At 38.5% G+C, this 17,185-nt stretch overlaps 1 protein-coding gene across 2 annotated transcripts in view; it reads left to right on the top strand.

The window, feature by feature from the left end:
- The window catches only part of WDR7 (WD repeat domain 7), a 357,442-nt gene that overhangs the window by 57,284 nt on the left and 282,973 nt on the right, over nt 1-17,185 (top strand). For both annotated transcript variants that reach the window (XM_040264319.1, XM_040264320.1), the window contains exon 13: nt 12,068-12,263. In XM_040264319.1, coding sequence (XP_040120253.1) covers nt 12,068-12,263 — 196 coding nt within the window. The remainder of the gene's footprint in view (nt 1-12,067; nt 12,264-17,185) is intronic.

Raw genomic sequence — 17,185 nt, 5'->3', positions numbered from 1 at the left:
GACTTAAAAAGCAAGCCAGGATCCTTTGTAAAACAAGAGGTATTTTTAGCATCCGTGTTCTAGTAATTTACCTCCAGGAATAAATAGGTTGAAGCCAAGCAGGCAGATTGAGAGTTACCAGGTCAGATGGATGGGGCCTTTCCAGTTCAAGGTAGGACGCAGAAAGGAGGAGGAGGACGAGCGGCCCCATGCCTTGTGCCTCAGTGCAGTCTGAGAAGCGAGGCACTTCGTGACGGAGGAGGTTAGGTCTGCTCTGTGTCCTCCAGGTTTGGGCCCAGGTTGGACAGTAACTGGGGACAGCTGACTGCTGTAGGGCAGGGGAAAGGAGAAAACACTTTTGAGTTCCTTAAAAGAACCTTCGACTGTCTTCAGTCTTCAGATTTGACTGTCTCAGCCTCTGAAACCCATAAATAAAGAATTGAAATTAAACTATTTTTATGTTTTAAAGGGATGAATTCAAAAATTACCAAGTAAATTCACTGGAAAAAAATGTGTGATGAGGAAATATACAGGAACAATGGAAGGTGGTCATTGAGCTATTGTATGGAAAGCTTTTGTTGACTCAAAGTGTTAAACGTGCTGAAAACTTCATTAATGTTAAGATAATATGTGAGTGATGGTAATGATCATGTAAGTGGAACTATTCAGACTAAATTAAAACAGAGCTATTAATATGAGAAGAAAATATAGAAAAGGGGAAACTCACGTAATAGAAAAATTATAGCTGTCTCCACATTTCCTGTTTAAATACCTAAACATTGGCAATGGCCTCAGAAAGTAGATACAACTGCATTTAAAAAAGCAGAATTTGTGGTATATACTGATATAACACTAATAATGGTAAAGATAACATTAACTACTATCATCTTTTGTATGCATGATGTGTTAGTCTCTATGCTGATTTCTTTGTGTATATTTCATTTAATTCACAGTGATTCTGTGAGGTGTGGTTTTTGCTGTTAACCACATTGTATGGAGAAGAGAGGCTCAGAGAGATTCAATAACTTGCTCACAGTCACACAGCAAGTGGCAGAGCTGGAATTTGATCCTAAGTAGTCCAACTTGGGCTTCCCTTGTGTCTCAGCTGGTGAAGAATCCGCCTGCAATTCAGGAGACCAGGGTTTGATCCCTGGGTTGGGAAGAATCCCTGGAGAAGGCAAAGGCTACCCACTCCAATGTTCTGGCCTGGAGAATTCCATGGACCGTATAGTCCATGGGGTCTCAAAGAGCCAGGCACGACTGAGTGACTTTCACCTTCTTTCAGTCCAACCTGAGGGCCTGAACTTGACCTTCATACATTCCACCCCCTACTAGATGTAATTGTGTGTTGAAAAATAGTTGCATTTCTCCAACTTGGACTATATTTTTAGTTACTGATTTACATAAGTATGATTTTGATGCATGCTTAATTTTAAATGACTGATTTATTGAGTATCTTTCACTTTGTAGACCAAAACAGCCATTCTTTTCAATTCCCATGTTTGAGATTTTTCTTCAGAGAGCTGTGCCTGGCTCGGTTCTTTGTTAATTTGTTTTAGTTTTTCATCTTTGATTACGTAGGTTTGGCATTTTAGCCCCCTTTTACCTTCTTTTCCTTGTCACACGTTACTTGCTTTTAAGAATATGATGTAAGCTTTAAGTGCAATTTTATGAATTTCACATATACACAGTTAAAAGTTTTGAAAACAGGTAACTAAGAAGGTAAAGGTTCCTGTTATCCTTCTACATAAAGGAGAACCAACCACAGTTAACATTCTGATATCTTTTCCTCTAGCCTTTTAGCCTTGTTTTTGGCCACTCTGTGGGGCATGCCGGATCTTAGGTCCCTGACCCGAGGATCCAGCCCACTCCCCCTGCAGTGGACGCATGGAGTCCTAACCACTAGCCAGCCAGGGAAGTCCTTCTGGCCGTTTGAAATCCATTTACTGTGTGCTTGTGATTATATTGTAGATATAGTTATCTATGCACGTTGCATCTTTATTTACTATTTTAACAAATACTTTCTCAAGTTACACTTGTTCGTGAAAGGAATTTTTAATGATTGTATACCATTACATTATATGAGCATACAGCATTTACTTAGCAGTGCTCTTGCTTTGGATATGTAGGTTGTACCCAATTTGAACTATTGTAAATAATATTGAATATCTTTGTAAAACTTGTTCTCATTTATGATTATTTCCTTGGATTAATTCTGGGAATATTTTTTGGATTAGAACCTCAGAATTTTTGTGTAATACAGTATTGACATTTTTAAGAATACTGAGGTTGATTACCAAGTTGTTTTCTGCCCTCAGTGCCCATTTCGTGGTTCCTTGCCGACGTAAGATGTTTATATTTATTTCCATGCCTCAGTTTCCTTATCTGTAAGATGGAAATAATAATAGGATCTACTTCAAAGGGTTGTCGTGAGACCATGATGAGTTACTTGAGCATTTATAGTAGTAATACCTAGCACTAAGTGAGACCCCAATAAATCTTGATTGTTTAGTATTATAATTTCTACAGTCTTTGTCTAAATTGATAGGTGTAAAGAGTATTTTATTGTTGAAATTTGCATTTTTTTGATTACTAGAGATAATGAAAATTTTCTATAAGGATTTTAATGAATTTTTGTTTCTTTTTGAGACAGTTTGTCCTTTGCTCATTTGTTTCTCTTGGGGATATTAGTGCTTAATATATTATAACTAATTATAACTAAGCACTAATTAGTGCTTAGTTAATTACTGATTAACTTAATTGAAATATTAAGCTTATGTGCTTTTTGTTATTGTTGTTGAAATTTTCTTCTGACTTATTACTTACTTTTGATTTTTTTTTAACCTGGGGATAATTTCCATTCCTATGTAATCTATTTTATCCTTATTTCTATTTAGCTTCTTTCATATTTTTAAATCCTAGAATCTTACCCCATTTAGAAATTTGATGACATTTTCTTAAAAAGCAATGGCTGGATTAAAACAAGCATCAAGTACTTTAATCTCTCTGAAGTTTATTTATGTCTGTAGGGTGAGGAAAGGGTAAAAATCACCTGTCCTTCCCTAAAATAACAGGTTATCTCAGTGTCATTTATTTAATATATTTTTCTCTGATAGGGGATATCTTTGTAATCATCCATTAAATTCTTCATATTTATTAGCTTTGTATTTATTAATCAGGAAGCCCTTGAAGAGAGATGGAATCTGGCTAGTCCTCTATTTCTTCGTTGTTATTTTTTGTATGCAGTGAATGAACAAAGATGTTAAAACTCGTCCCTAAAAGTCTTATTTTCATGTAGAACATAAGTATCCTATTAGATCGCTGGTCAGTGCTTTAGCTGGACCACATGGTCTTATTTTCTAAAATACCTATGAAAGAACCAGCTTTCTACCCCCTACCCCCATGTTTTAAGAAGGATGAGCTCTGGATTTCTGAAAAAAATTATCTAGTTTTGTGAAAGTGTGGAAATGTGATTAACATTGGTAGGCTCTTTTTTTCCCCTTCAGGTAGAATATTTGAAAGTGATAAGTGATGCATCTTAGCTGTGCATTTATGTTCCAGAGAAAGAGTTCTGGGAAGTCAAGAAATAATGATGAAGAGAATAGTGGGATTGATTTATGAGCGAAAGAAGCTGGTCATTTATAGCTCATTGAATGATGGGCATATTTAAAAGGAAAGACAATAGTTAGTGTTCATATATTTAGAGAATATTCAGACAAAATTTGTTTTGGGCAGCTAAGAGATTACTCCTGGAATGATAAGAAGAAAAGAACAGTTTAGTTTAGAAAACAAATTAGCAAAAGCAGAAAGAAATTTATATATATATATATATATAATTTACATTGGAAATTGTTGGAAAGCAGAATAATCTCCCCAGAGAGCTGGTGGGTGGAATAAACTAGCTGTCTCTAGTTTCTGTAATTCATGGCAGATGCTTAGGAACGGGTTACATAAGAGGTTTCTGGGAACGGTTTAAAATGAAGTCTTGTCAAATGCGTGAGGTCAGGCTGGATGACCTAGGTGGTACTTTCTGACTCTCAGATCCAGTGATGGCTTGCGGCATTCTGCTGCTCAGCACTAATGTACCGTGAGGGTTATTTACTGGCAAATTCACATAGTGCTTATTGGTTGAGGAACAGAATTATTTGAAAAATGATAAGTGACCTTGGCATATATTTGTTTCAGTTCAGTATCATCCTCCTTTTCCTTGCTCCAATTATCTTAATTTTTTTCATTAAATCAAAGTAAGAGTTGTTACCTGTTGCTTTTCGTTAGCCCCTGCTTTTAATTAACTTTTGGTGTTGTTGGTGTCTTTTCCTTCTCAGGAAGAACTAATACATGGGTTGGAACATGATTTTGAATAATATTTACCTGTAATGTACTGACCAAGTTGATCCGATGCTCAGTCCATGCTGTACAAGTTCTGTTCCATAACAAAAAAAAATTTTTTTTTTTAAATGGTATGTGTTACACCCTGGAAGTCAGTTGATAGCGGCAGATGCTAAAGTGCAATCAGTGAGATAGTTGATTGGGGCAAGGGAATGAAATATTAAACCTCTTTTTCTTTTCAACCTTAACAAATTGAGCTTATGAACATTTACTGGATGAAAGGACATCGATGCCTCCCTTGGTTCATGCGTCAGACAGGCGTGTCATGTGGGCTCTGCGTGGGCGTGCTGCCCGCAGGAGGGGCCTCAGTGCTCTCATCAGCTGTACTCCCGGTGACAGTGCGTTTGTCTAGAAGAGCTGCCAGATCGTGCTGTACAGGTCTTAACCCCGCCATCACAAAATGAGCAGGGCAGATAATGCTGGGAGAGATTTCCAGTGACAATGAAATGCCCTTTTATTGGCCCCATTATCAGGTTCAAACAGTGATCACTTGATCAATCTGGCAAGAGAACAGCCGTAAAATTCTTGATTACAGGTGGCCCTAGTGGTAAGGAATCTCCCTTCCAAGGCAGGAGACTCAAGAGACTTGGGTTTGATGCCTGGGTTGAAAAGATACGCTGGAGTAGAAAGTGGCAACGCCCTCCAGTATTCTTGCCTAGAAAATTCCATAGACGGAGAAGCCTGGCGGACTGCAGTCCATGGGACCGCAAAGAGTCAGACACAACTGAGCCACTCAGCATATAAAATATGTATTTACCTTCACAATCATTAACAGTGAAACCTTCCTAAAGATAAATATTATGCTTTGAGGTATTGGCTACTGCTAACATAGGGTTCTTGCAAGACATTTAAGAAAATATTTCATCTTAAATTTGTTTATTTAAACTGAATCATCTCAAAATATATATTTTGAGCAATATACATGATGTATTGTAAAATATATATTTTTACAGTATACATGATGTATTGTCACAAGTACATATTCAATTTATAAATATACATATAGTGAGGATACATTACAGAGTTCTAATGAATGGGTGTTTGATCAAACAAGTTTGGAACATAAATGTTTTTCAAATGATGTAAAGATAAGATGTTCATATTTTGTAGTCCTTTGTATTATTACTTTACATGCACAATTTAACTGTCTTTTCCTTGTTAAAATATCCTTGGGTTAAGTCAGGTTTAGGTGACTTTTCCAGGTTGAAATGGAAGAAAGTAAAGTAGAATGTAATTAATCAAATGATAGAATGAGTCATTATAGGTGAAGTAAATATTCAGTAACTGAGATCTCTAGAATTTAATAATTTAATAATAAAAGTTGTACTAATTCAACTTATTTGTGAGGAAGCTAGGCCTAAATCAGAGTGATAGGAACTATGAAATATTCTTTAAGAAGTGCTCCTTCAATAATTTTGAAAATAGATAAGAAACCAGGTTAATTGTGTTTTAGCAAATCTTTTAAATGCTTTCATTTAACAGGTAGTTGAGAATTATTTATCATTACTCTGTTCATTGTTTGAATTAAAATTAATACCAAAGTGGTACTTGAGAATGACCTTTTTTTTCCTTTTACATTTAAATAGGCTAGACATTTGCTTTGTTTAGACCATTAATTTGTTTTTACACAGCCTGTGAAGGTAACCATCAACTCAGAATTAATTAGTGGGATCAAAATTAATGAGATTTTAACTGTATCTGGGTCATTTCTACTCTAGGCAAGTTTTCTTCACACAAATTGGACTAGCATTTTCTTGAAAGAAGAAAAATTAAATTTATTTAAATCCACGTTTTAAAAGCAAAGAACCTCTTTCGTTGTGAGTTAAGTACCTCTAATAACTGTGCTTTATTGGGCCTAGTGATACTGATTTTGTTGTTGCTGCTTTCAGTCTTGATTATTTTGGCTATTTCAAGGCTGTTGCTCATCACAGTGAAACTAGACCTAACTCTTCAGATGCTTATTTTCGTTGGCATGGATGATATAGCAAGGAGAGATAAGAAAGCCTTCCTCAGTGATCAATGCAGAGAAATAGAGGAAAACAACAGAATGGGCAAGACTAGAGATCTCTTCAAGAAAATTAGAGATACCAAGGGAACATTTCACACAAAGATGGGCTCAATAAAGGACAGAAATGGTATGGACCTAACAGAAGCAGAAGATATTAAGAAGAGGTGGCAAGAATACACAGAAGAACTGTACAAAAAAGATCTTCATGACCCAGATAATCATGATGGTGTGATCACTCACCTAGAGCCAGACATCCTGGAATGTGAAGTCAAGTGGGCCTTAGAAAGCATCACTACAAACAAAGCTAGTGGAGGTGATGGAATTCCAGTTGAGCTCTTTCAAATCCTGGAAGATGATGCTGTGAAAGTGCTGCACTCAATATGCCAGCAAATTTGAAAAACTCAGCAGTGGCCACAGGACTGGAAAAGGTCAGTTTTCATTCCAATCCCAGAGAAAGGCAATGCCAAAGAATGCTCAAACTACCGCACAGTTGCTCTCATCTCATACGCTAGTTAAGTAATGCTCAAAATTCTCCAAGCCAGGCTTCAGCAATACATGAACTGTGAACTTCCAGCTGTTCAACCTGGATTTAGAAAAGGCAGAGGAACCAGAGATCAAATTGCCATCATCCCTGGATCATGGAAAAAGCAAGAGAGTTCCAGAAAAACATCTATTTCTGCTTTATTGACTATGCCAAAGCCTTTGACTGTGTGGATCACAATAAACTGTGGAAAATTCTGAAAGAGATGGGAATACCAGACCACCTGACCTGCCTCTTGAGAAATCTGTATACAGGTCAGGAAGCAACAGTTAGAACTGGACATGGAACAACAGACTGGTTCCAAAGAGGAAAAGGAGTACGTCAAGGCTGTATATTGTCACCCTGCTTATTTAACTTCTATGCAGAGTACATCATGAGAAACGATGGGCTAGAGGAAGCACAGACTGGAATCAAGATTGCCGGGAGAAATATCAATAACCTCAGATATGCAGATGACACCACCCTTAAATGGCAGAAAGTGAAGAAGAACTCAAAAGCCTCTTGATGAAAGTGAAAGAGGAGAGTGAAAAAGTTGGCTTAAAGCTCAACATTCAGAACCAAAGATCATGGCATCTGGTCCCATGACTTCATGGGAAATAGATGGGGAAACAGTGAGAGACTTTATTTTGGGGGGTTCCAAAATCACTGCAAAATCACAGCCATGAAATTAAAAGACGCTTACTCCTTGGAAGAAAAGTTATGACCAACCTAGATAGTATATTCAAAAGCAGAGACATTACTTTGCCGACTAAGGTCCGTCTAGTCAAAGCTATGGTTTTTCCTGTGGTCATGTATGGATGTGAGAGTTGGACTGTGAAGAAGGCTGAGCGCTGAAGAATTGATACTTTTGAACTGTGGCATTGGAGAAGACTCTTGAGAGTCCCTTGGACTGCAAGGAGATCCAACCAGTCCATTCTGAAGGAGATCAGCCCTGGGTGTTCTTTGGAAGGAATGATGCTGAAGCTGAAACTCCAGTACTTTGGCCACCTCATGCGAAGAGTTGACTCATTGGAAAAGACTCTGATGCTGGGAGGGATGGGGGGCAGGAGGAGAAGGGGACGACAGAGGATGAGATGGCTGGATGGCATCACTGACTCGATGGATGTGAGTCTGAGTGAACTCTGGGAGTTGGTGATGGACAGGGAGGCCTGGCGTTCTGCGGTTCATGGGGTCACAAAGAGTCGGACACGACTGAGTGACTGAACTGAACTGATACCGTTTTTATTTGGGGCCAAACACATTTTTGTGGATGTGGCATGTCACTTGCCGGTTCTCACCGTTATTGCACTGTATGAGTGAAGAACAGAACTCCTGTTTAAAACGTACTTAATGTAAATACACATGTCAGAAAAGAACATATCATTGGGAATGAAAAACTAGAATTTTTGGAGTTCAGTTATTTTTTCCTTCAGAAAATTACACCCCCAATCTACTTTTTAAAACACACACTCTGCTGTTATTTAATTTTTTCTTTGTGTTTTACTAATAAGGGTGCTAACATGATGTAGAAATTTTAAATCTTTTTATGAGGATAGATTGCATTATCTTGAATTAAAAAAAAAATTATCCACCTGTATATAAATGGCAAAGGTGACAGTTCTGACAGTAAAACTTCTCATGAGGATTTGGTGCCGGAGGTCAGATTCTCCGTTAGAACAGGGATACTGCAGGTTGAAAACTGCCGTCAGAGATGCTTGGCAGAGAGAGAACGCGTGGGTCAGTGCTTCTCAGTTTTGTTATCACTTCAGATGTTGAGATCCACCAATAGAACATAATTTGAAAAACACCAGAGTAAAGAATATTGATAAAAATTCACCTTTTTAACAAACTTCAGCACCCCCCGCCTGTGCCTCATTTCATCTATGAAAAGGAATGATAGGAATGTACGTGAACGTTAATGAAATGATTGTCAGCTTGGGGACTAGGAAGTTGGTGAGTTAGATGTGTTACATTAATTAAGGATTGTGCTTGAGTCTTTGCGACCCCATGGACTGTAGGCTACCAGGCTCCTCCCAGGCAAGAGTTCTGGAGCGGGTTGCCATTTCCTTCTCCAGAGGATCTTCCCCACCCACGTGGGTCTCCTGCATTGTAGGCAGATGCTTTACAGTCTGAGCCACCAGGGAAGTCAATTAAGGATTAGTTCATTTTAAAGATTGAGGAGGCTTCCCAGGTGGCTCAGTGGTATAGAATCCTCCTGCAATGCAGGAGTTGCGGGTTTGATCCCTGGAGAAGGAAATGGCTACCCACTCCTGTATTCTTGTCTGGAGAATCCCATGGACAGAAGAGCCTGGTGGGCTGCAGTCCATGGGGTTGCAGAGTCAGACACGGCTGAGCCACTGAGCACGCACACACACACACAGAGGCAGATATGACTCTGAGCGACTGAGGGCACGTTCTCTCTCATCAGTGCCTGATTAAAGGGTGTGAGTAGATGGAAAGGAACGCCGTTTAGAAACAGTTCTTTGCAGTGACTCATACACAGAGAAAACGATCACTGCTAGATTTGTTTTCTCTGGTAAGAAAAATAAATAAAACAACTTTTTCTCAGATCCGCATTGCAAAATAGAAAATGTGTGTGCGTGCTAAGTCGCTTTAGTCGCATCGGACTCTTTGCGACCCCATGGACTGTAGCCCGCCAGGCTCCTCTGTCCATGGGATTCTCTAGGCAAGAACACTGGAGTGGGTTGCCATGTCCTCCTCCAGGGGGTCTTCCTGACCCAGGGATGGAACCCAAGTCTCTTACATCTCCTGCAGGTGGGTTCTTTACCACTAGCGCCACCTGGGAAGCCCCAAATACAAAATAGTTAACCATTCATGTGGCAGTCATCTTTTTGTAAATTGAATGATAGATATATTTGATAAATGCAAAATCAGTATTAATGATTATTTGTAGAAACGCGAACACTCCATTGTACTAAACTCTTATTTTTTATTTCCCCTAAACTATTGTCTTCTTTTATCAGTATATGTCTGGTGAAAGTCAAAACTACCTTATATAGTGTGAAGTAATTGAAAATAAAGACATTATGTTATATTTCTGCCATGTTATATTCTAACATTGCCAGTATTTAAATGATAATTTCGTAGTTTGCCACTGTAGTTTGACTTACTGTTTAATTACAAGGTGAAGTTTTACATGCCATAGTCAGCTACCCTTCAGTCCTTAATGTCTTTTTTAAAGAAAGAAATGTTTTATGCTTATGAAGAAGTATGAAATAAATAAGCTTAAAATACGTGTAAGAAAATTCTATGTGATGTTTTAATAACAGTTTATAACATGATCTTTCTGAACTTAGTTTTCTTAACTTTGAAAATTAGTAAATAGCTACTATGCTGATTATAGTTTTTATATCATTATAAAACAACAAAGCACAAATAAAGCTAACACAGTACCAAAGGCCGAAACACCCGAATTAAAAAACAAAGTGACAAGTTAAATCTTTCTCTCTCTCTTTTTTTAACGTTCTGCTTCATTCAAAAAAATTGATTTTGGGTTGTTTACAAGAAATAAACAGTATTTAGTTAGATAAAAATAAAGCAAAATCACAGTGAAGAGAAAATGAGAAACTAGATGAGACCACCAAGAGTCCACATTCAGAAATGTATGCCCACACCCCACTCTGTTATAGGTAGAAAATTCAGTCCTGTGTTTCTTAGTAGCCAAAACTTGGAAGGAAATCAGTTGCAGCAGCCTTCCCCAAAGTGTGCTCCTTAAAAACTGCGTCTTATGAGAGTATGATGGTCAAATGAATGTAGATATTTGTAGGCCCTCTGTAGATACAATTATCTTCGTGTTACAGGTTAGAGGTTCTTAGAAGGTCTGTAGATTAAAACAACTGTAACTTGTGTTTCCCATGCACGTCTGGTCACCCGTGCCCCTGCCTCCTGGTTTTTCTCATCTGATAACATGTCAACATTTCCCGATAAGGGAGATACTGTTCTTTAGCCAAAAAAGTCTGCTCAGGCAAAGCGCAGCAGAGTGAGCTTTGAGAAATTTCTCCTCTGGATCGCATAGAAGGGATGAAGTTGAAAGTGAAAGTCGCTCAGTTGTGTCCGACTCTTTGTGACCCCATAGACTATACAGTCCGTGGAATTCTTCAGGCCAGAATACTGGAGTAGGAAGCCTTTCCCTTCTCCAGGGGATCTTCCCAACCCAGGGTTCAGAACTCAGGTCTCACCTGCATTGCAGGCGGATTCTTTACCAGCTGAGCCACAAGGGAAGCCTACAGAAAGGATCACATGTCTTAATATATAGTGCCTTAGATCTCCTCCTCAATAAATAGCCACAATAATGAGTTTCAGATGCCTATTTTCATACGGGTTCACCTTGATGTGAACTGGAAGCATAATCTAATAATTCTCTACAAAGTTTTAAGTTGCTTATACATGGTCTTTCAGACATATAAAGACTCTAATTTTTAATTTTATCCATTGTGGATTCAGTTCTCGGTAGCTACTGAAAATCTTTACCGTCTTTGATTGTTTATGTTATATTCCGTTTTGTTCTTAAAAGGGATGGAAGGGCACAAAGCCGGGATGAGCAGGAAGTACAGAGCAGGCTGTCTACTGAGCTTTTGTGTGTTAGTTGAGGCCGTGTGCCTGCCGAGGTTCTAGGCGGAAGCTGGGAAGCATGCCTACAGATAATACATATGATCGGCGGCTCTTCCGAGGTGATTGTGGCAGAGGGACCGTGAGGGATATTGTTTTTGAGCAGAGGAGCAGGGAAGAGCATGGGTCTAAAAGACAGAGTCACAGACAGAAGTGCTGCAGACCACAGCTCCAGCTGCTCGCAAAGGGAAGTTCAGACGGGTAAAGAACACATCATAACAGGTCAGTTTCTTTCCAGGTCTGTCTGTTCGTATATAGCAATCATTTTAGTAAGGTCATCTTCAGATTTGAACAGCAGCTTTCTCTAGGTATCTTTTCCTTTTTAAAACTAGTTTTAATGTAGTCTTTTTCAAAGTGTTGTGATGATTGAACTGGGCATTTTAGGTGTAATATAAAAGAAGAAAATTTTCGACACATCCTGGTGTTGTGGTTCGTATTTTCGACAGCAGTGAATGTATAACTAATTTTGATTTCACTGAGGACCAGATCCATGTTATTCCGAATTTAATCTAGATGTGATTGAGATTTATTTTTCCTTTCAGGCAAGAGTGCAGCACTGCATCTGTTCTGTAGCCAGTGACCACTCAGTCGGACTTCTAAGTTTGCGAGAGAAAAAATGCATTATGCTGGCGTCTCGTCATCTTTTCCCCATTCAAGTAATCAAGTGGAGGCCTTCTGACGATTACCTAGTAGTGGGATGTTCAGACGGCTCCGTGTATGTCTGGCAAATGGATACTGGTAAGAACAGATGAGACTAGAAAATTAAATGAGTATATTCAGCTTCCTAGAAGTGAAAAAGCTTTTGTATGAGGAAAAACCCCTGAAATGTCAAAAGGTTGCTACTTGTGTTTCTCATCACTGCTTTTTCTAAGGGTTCTTATAATTATCAACAAAGAAATATTTAGATGTCCTCTAAAATATTTGTTGTACTCTCTCAGATACTTGTAGAGTAGTTCACTGATCTTTAGAGAAATGTGGTTGATGACAATATTCAACTTAGGACAGACACCAGACAGCTAAGTGATCTCTATATAATTCTTGAGGCAAATTGTAAGATTAAAGAATCCTTTTTGCCTCTAGTTCAGAAACAGTGGAACAGCAGAAAAATAATACAGGACCTTTAATTGGAGGAGATAATGGAAAGTTTTAAGTTCTCGAGAGAACATGTAAAATTTCAGGGTTCAGATATTTTATGTATGTGGTATAACATGCTGCAGATAATGTTTAGCTTAAAAATATAGGCCATGACATATGAAGTTTACATACAGAAACTTAAGGTTTTCCCTTGGAAAGTTTTAAGTACGTAACTACATGTTTATTAGTTTGGGCTTGTGAAAACACACTCTATTTTACTTTTACTATCCTAAGTCATCTATCAGTGAGTTAAACCTTTCTTTATGTTCCTAAAGAACAGATGTGCTATGTAATATTTCTACTATTTTTTTTTCTTTTTCTCTCTGAAACTTTTTCTTGTTTTCTTAAATATTCCTGTTTGAAATAGGAATGTGTATGTGTATATTTCTGGCTTGGACGGTGGTATAAGAGGGAGAGCTCACAGGTCTTTTGGAGCAAGTAGCCATCATCTTCACCTATCCTTCATTTGCGGCCCTGGTTCTCTCTGATAGTACACAAGCAATTTTGACAAAAGGAAGCGTTCTTGAAGAGCGTCAGACTTCTTTACTTTGGCATTTAACTTTCTTTTTTTTTTTTTTGGCCTGGTTATAAAACAGGTTCTTAGTTTTTCTCAAATTTTGAGAGCCCAAAGTGAAAGTGAAAGTCTCTCAGTCATGTCCGACTCTTTGCCAGAATACTGGAGTGGGTAGCCTTTCCCTTCTCCAGGGGATCTTCCCAACCCAGGGATCAAACCCAAGTCTCCCGCATTGCAGGCGGATTCTTTACCAGCTGAGCCACAAGGGAAGCTCAAGAGAGTACAAAGGCATTAGAAAAGAAAGATGAACTCAGATTCACCATTGTTCAGAGGTGAATGTGGACACATTTCTCTCTAGTCTCATTTCTACAGTTTAAACAACAGATCTGCTGTCATAGCACGTATGTAATTTTGTGTCCTATTTTATGTTCCTTTCTGTTGCACCCTATCTGCTGAGCAGCACTGTTTCATGTTCGCTGATTTGGTCCATGCTACAAACCAGATGCAGTTGACCCTTGAACAGCATGGGGGTTGAGGACCCCACTTTCTTCATAGTTGAAAATCTGCATATAACTTAAAGTTGGCCCTCCATTCCCGTGTTCTCTTCATATCCGTGTTCTCCATTCTTGGATTCAAATGACCAAGGATAATGTAGTACTGTAGTATTTACTACCGAGAAAATAAATCCATGTGTATGTGGATCTGCAAAGTTCAAACCTGTGTTGTTTAAGGTTAACTATATGCAGAGTTTGTCTTGGGCTCTGGGAATCCCTGGTGGCTGAGACAGTAAAGAATCTGCCTGCAATGCAGGAGACCCAGGTTCAATCCCTGGGTTGGGAAAATTCCCTGGAGTACAGAATAACTACCCACTCCAGTATTCTTGCCTGGAGAATCCAATGGACTGAGAAACCTGGCAAGCTACAGTCCATGGGGTCCCAAAGAGTCAGACATGACTGAGCAACTAACACTTCCACTTTTTCGCTGGAGTCAGACTCCTTGGTGTGAATTTAAGATCAACCATTTGGCAGCACTGTGATCCATGGCAAGTCTCTCAATTTACTCATCTGTAAAATGAAGATAATAATAGTTCCCATTTTATAGTATTCCTGAGAGAATAAAATGACATAATATTTACCTGGTAAGCAGTAGATATAAGTGCGTATCCATTATGTTTGTGTATTTTGTGTGTGTACTTGCATATGTATATATTTCCTATTATTGTTATTTAACAAACATGCTTAACTTGTTGCTTTGTTGGCCTTGGGGATATGATCTTACCTTTGTTTAGAAATTTTTTTTTTGAGAATTAATATGAAAGTTATAGCGCTGATAATTATAAAACATTATTTTAAAATACTGCATATATAAACAATTGATGTATTGTAAATACAAGAGTATGTTAAACTTGTCTAGAACTTTAAACATTAATATGATAAAGAATATAATTTTCCTGAATTTCTTAGATGCCGAAATATATGATACTTGAATACTTCAGATACTTGAAGGATATTTACAAAGAATATGAAAGTCTTTACAAATGAGGCCTTACTGGAAGACAGAATTACTTGTCCAGTAGTTTCCCTAGCAGGAAATGACAAATAGCTCCTGACTGTGTGTGTGCTGAGGATGTTATTCTTATAACCGGTTCACTATAATTAAGCCCAGTACATAATATTGCAGTTGACCGATTATCTTCTGACCTTCAGGAGGATTTTGATAAACAATCAGTCAATATGGCGTTCTTAAATCAAGATAAAGCTAGGGAAGCAGAATAAATTTTGGACTTCAACCATAATAGGGGGTGCTCTTTTTCCCTCTTTGCTGTTCAGGTTTTAGCTAGTGATATAAAGGTCCCTGGGGAGCCAGGAAGGCACATCCTGAAGGTATTGACATTATTTATTAATTAAATAAATAAAAAATGAAGCAAAAATAAATCAGATTTGGCCCAGGCTTGATGTATGAAATGTGTTTAAACTCTGAGGAGATACTTTTTGCCTCTACTTCATGTTTTGGGAATGTATTTTTTACAGATGAAATCATATTACATGAAAACTACTCAGGCATTTTGTGCAATTTTCTGTTTGCTGTTTTGAATTACACTGATGCTTCTAGCTTAACAGCACTTAAAAATGTCTTAACTTTATAATTTCATGGAGCATTTTGGTTATTTTTCTCTTCAAATGGGTAGTTTTTATTTTCAGTGTTCATTTCCTTATGAAATGAAGTTAAAGCTAATAATACAAAACTTACAGAGATAGAGGTCCAAAATCTTTTGTTCTTTTATTTATCCTCTTAATTATATGCTACTGCTGCTGCTAAGTCACTTCAGTCATGTCTGACTCTGTGCGGTCCCATAGACGGCAGCCCACCAGGCTCCCCCGTCCCTGGGATTCTCCAGGCAAGAACACTGGAGTGGGTTGCCATTTCCTTCTCCAATGCGTGAAGGTGAAAAGTGAAAGTGAAGTCGCTCAGTCGTGTCCGACTCTTTGCGACCCCATGGACTGCAGCCTACCAGGCTCCTCTGCTCATGGGATTTTCCAGACAAGAGTACTGGAGTGGGGTGCCATTGCCTTCTCCGTTAATTATATGCAATAGTGCTTAATAGGGGGTTTCCCTGGTGGCTCAGACAGTAAAGAATCTGCCTGCAATGCCAGAGACCTGGGTTCAATCCTTAGGTTGGAAAGATCCCCCGTAGAAGGGAATGGCTACCCACTAGAAGCCATGGAAATGATTATTTCTTCACAACTCTGAGTAGTTAGAAAGTTGGTATAACAACCAGCAACAAGATTTGGCCAGCTCAACATCTTGACTCCTACTTACGAACTTATTTAAAAAGGTGGGTCACCGACCTGGATGGTGGCTGCTTCTTCATGGAGCATCCTGTAGGGATCAGGTCTCTTACTCTGCACATCTGATGTTCCCAGGAAGCATGTGGTGGTGCTCCCACAGACCTCTGACAAGGCCAAGATCCTGTCTCTTGGGAGATAGTGACATGCTTCAGGTAGTGACTGGTGCTACAAGTTGTTCTTCTTATCTGACCATTACCAAGCCTTACCACCATTGTTATCCGCACTTTTTTATCATTTTTGCTTCATAATGAAAGTGATTCAGCATATACCTATTCCTGTAGGGACAGTTGTCAGTTTTTCTTGTACAGTTGCGAACACCAGCAGTGATTGCCAAATATTAGAAATTAGTGTATGAAGTCTTACTAGTTTACTTTGTTCTGTTGCCTTTTTTCTTTTCGTTTATTCTTGTCCCTTCAAGTTTTCTGAAATATTCCTGTTTTTGCAATAACTTCATGAAATATGTGTTTGAATCATTTTTTTTAAACTTAAGTATCCAATAAAATATAACAGAATATGAACTAATATGTCTACTGGCACAACATATATAAAGCATGGATATCCAAAAACATTTATTTTGATTTATTTAAATTGATGGTTTTGCCTTGTTATTAAAATTACCAAAGAGAATCAGGAGGTGGTATTCAGTCCTATCTTTTGTTATTAGTAAAGAGTTTGCTGCTGCTGCTGCTAAGTCGCTTCAGTCATGTCTGACTCTGTGCAACCCCATAGACAGCAGCCCACCAGGCTCCCCCGTCCCTGGGATTCTCCAGGCAAGAACACTGGAGCGGGTTGCCATTTCCTTCTTCAATGCATGCAAGTGAAAAGTAAAAGTGAAGTTGCTCAGTCGTGTCTAACCCTTAGCGACCCCATGGACTGCCGCCTACCAGGCTCCTGCATCCATGGGATTCTTCAGGCAAGAGTACTGGAGTGGGTTGCCATTGCCTTCTCCAAGTATTTTCTTCACATATTTGATCTTTTGCCTGCAGTAGAGATTTGATTTTATGTTTCTGTTTCACAGAATATAACATAGCATCATTGACTTTTCTGTATCTTCTATATTTTTGTTTTCATTCTATTACAAAAATAAGATAAGGACTTCCTTGATGGTCCAGTAGTTAAGAATTCGAACTCTCAACGTAGGGGGCATGGGTTTGATCCCTGGT

The sequence above is a fragment of the Oryx dammah genome, unplaced genomic scaffold (genome assembly GCF_014754425.2).
Source record: "Oryx dammah isolate SB20612 unplaced genomic scaffold, SCBI_Odam_1.1 HiC_scaffold_22, whole genome shotgun sequence".
NCBI classification, from domain to species: Eukaryota; Metazoa; Chordata; class Mammalia; order Artiodactyla; family Bovidae; genus Oryx; species Oryx dammah.
This window is presented reverse-complemented; position numbering and strand designations above follow the sequence as displayed.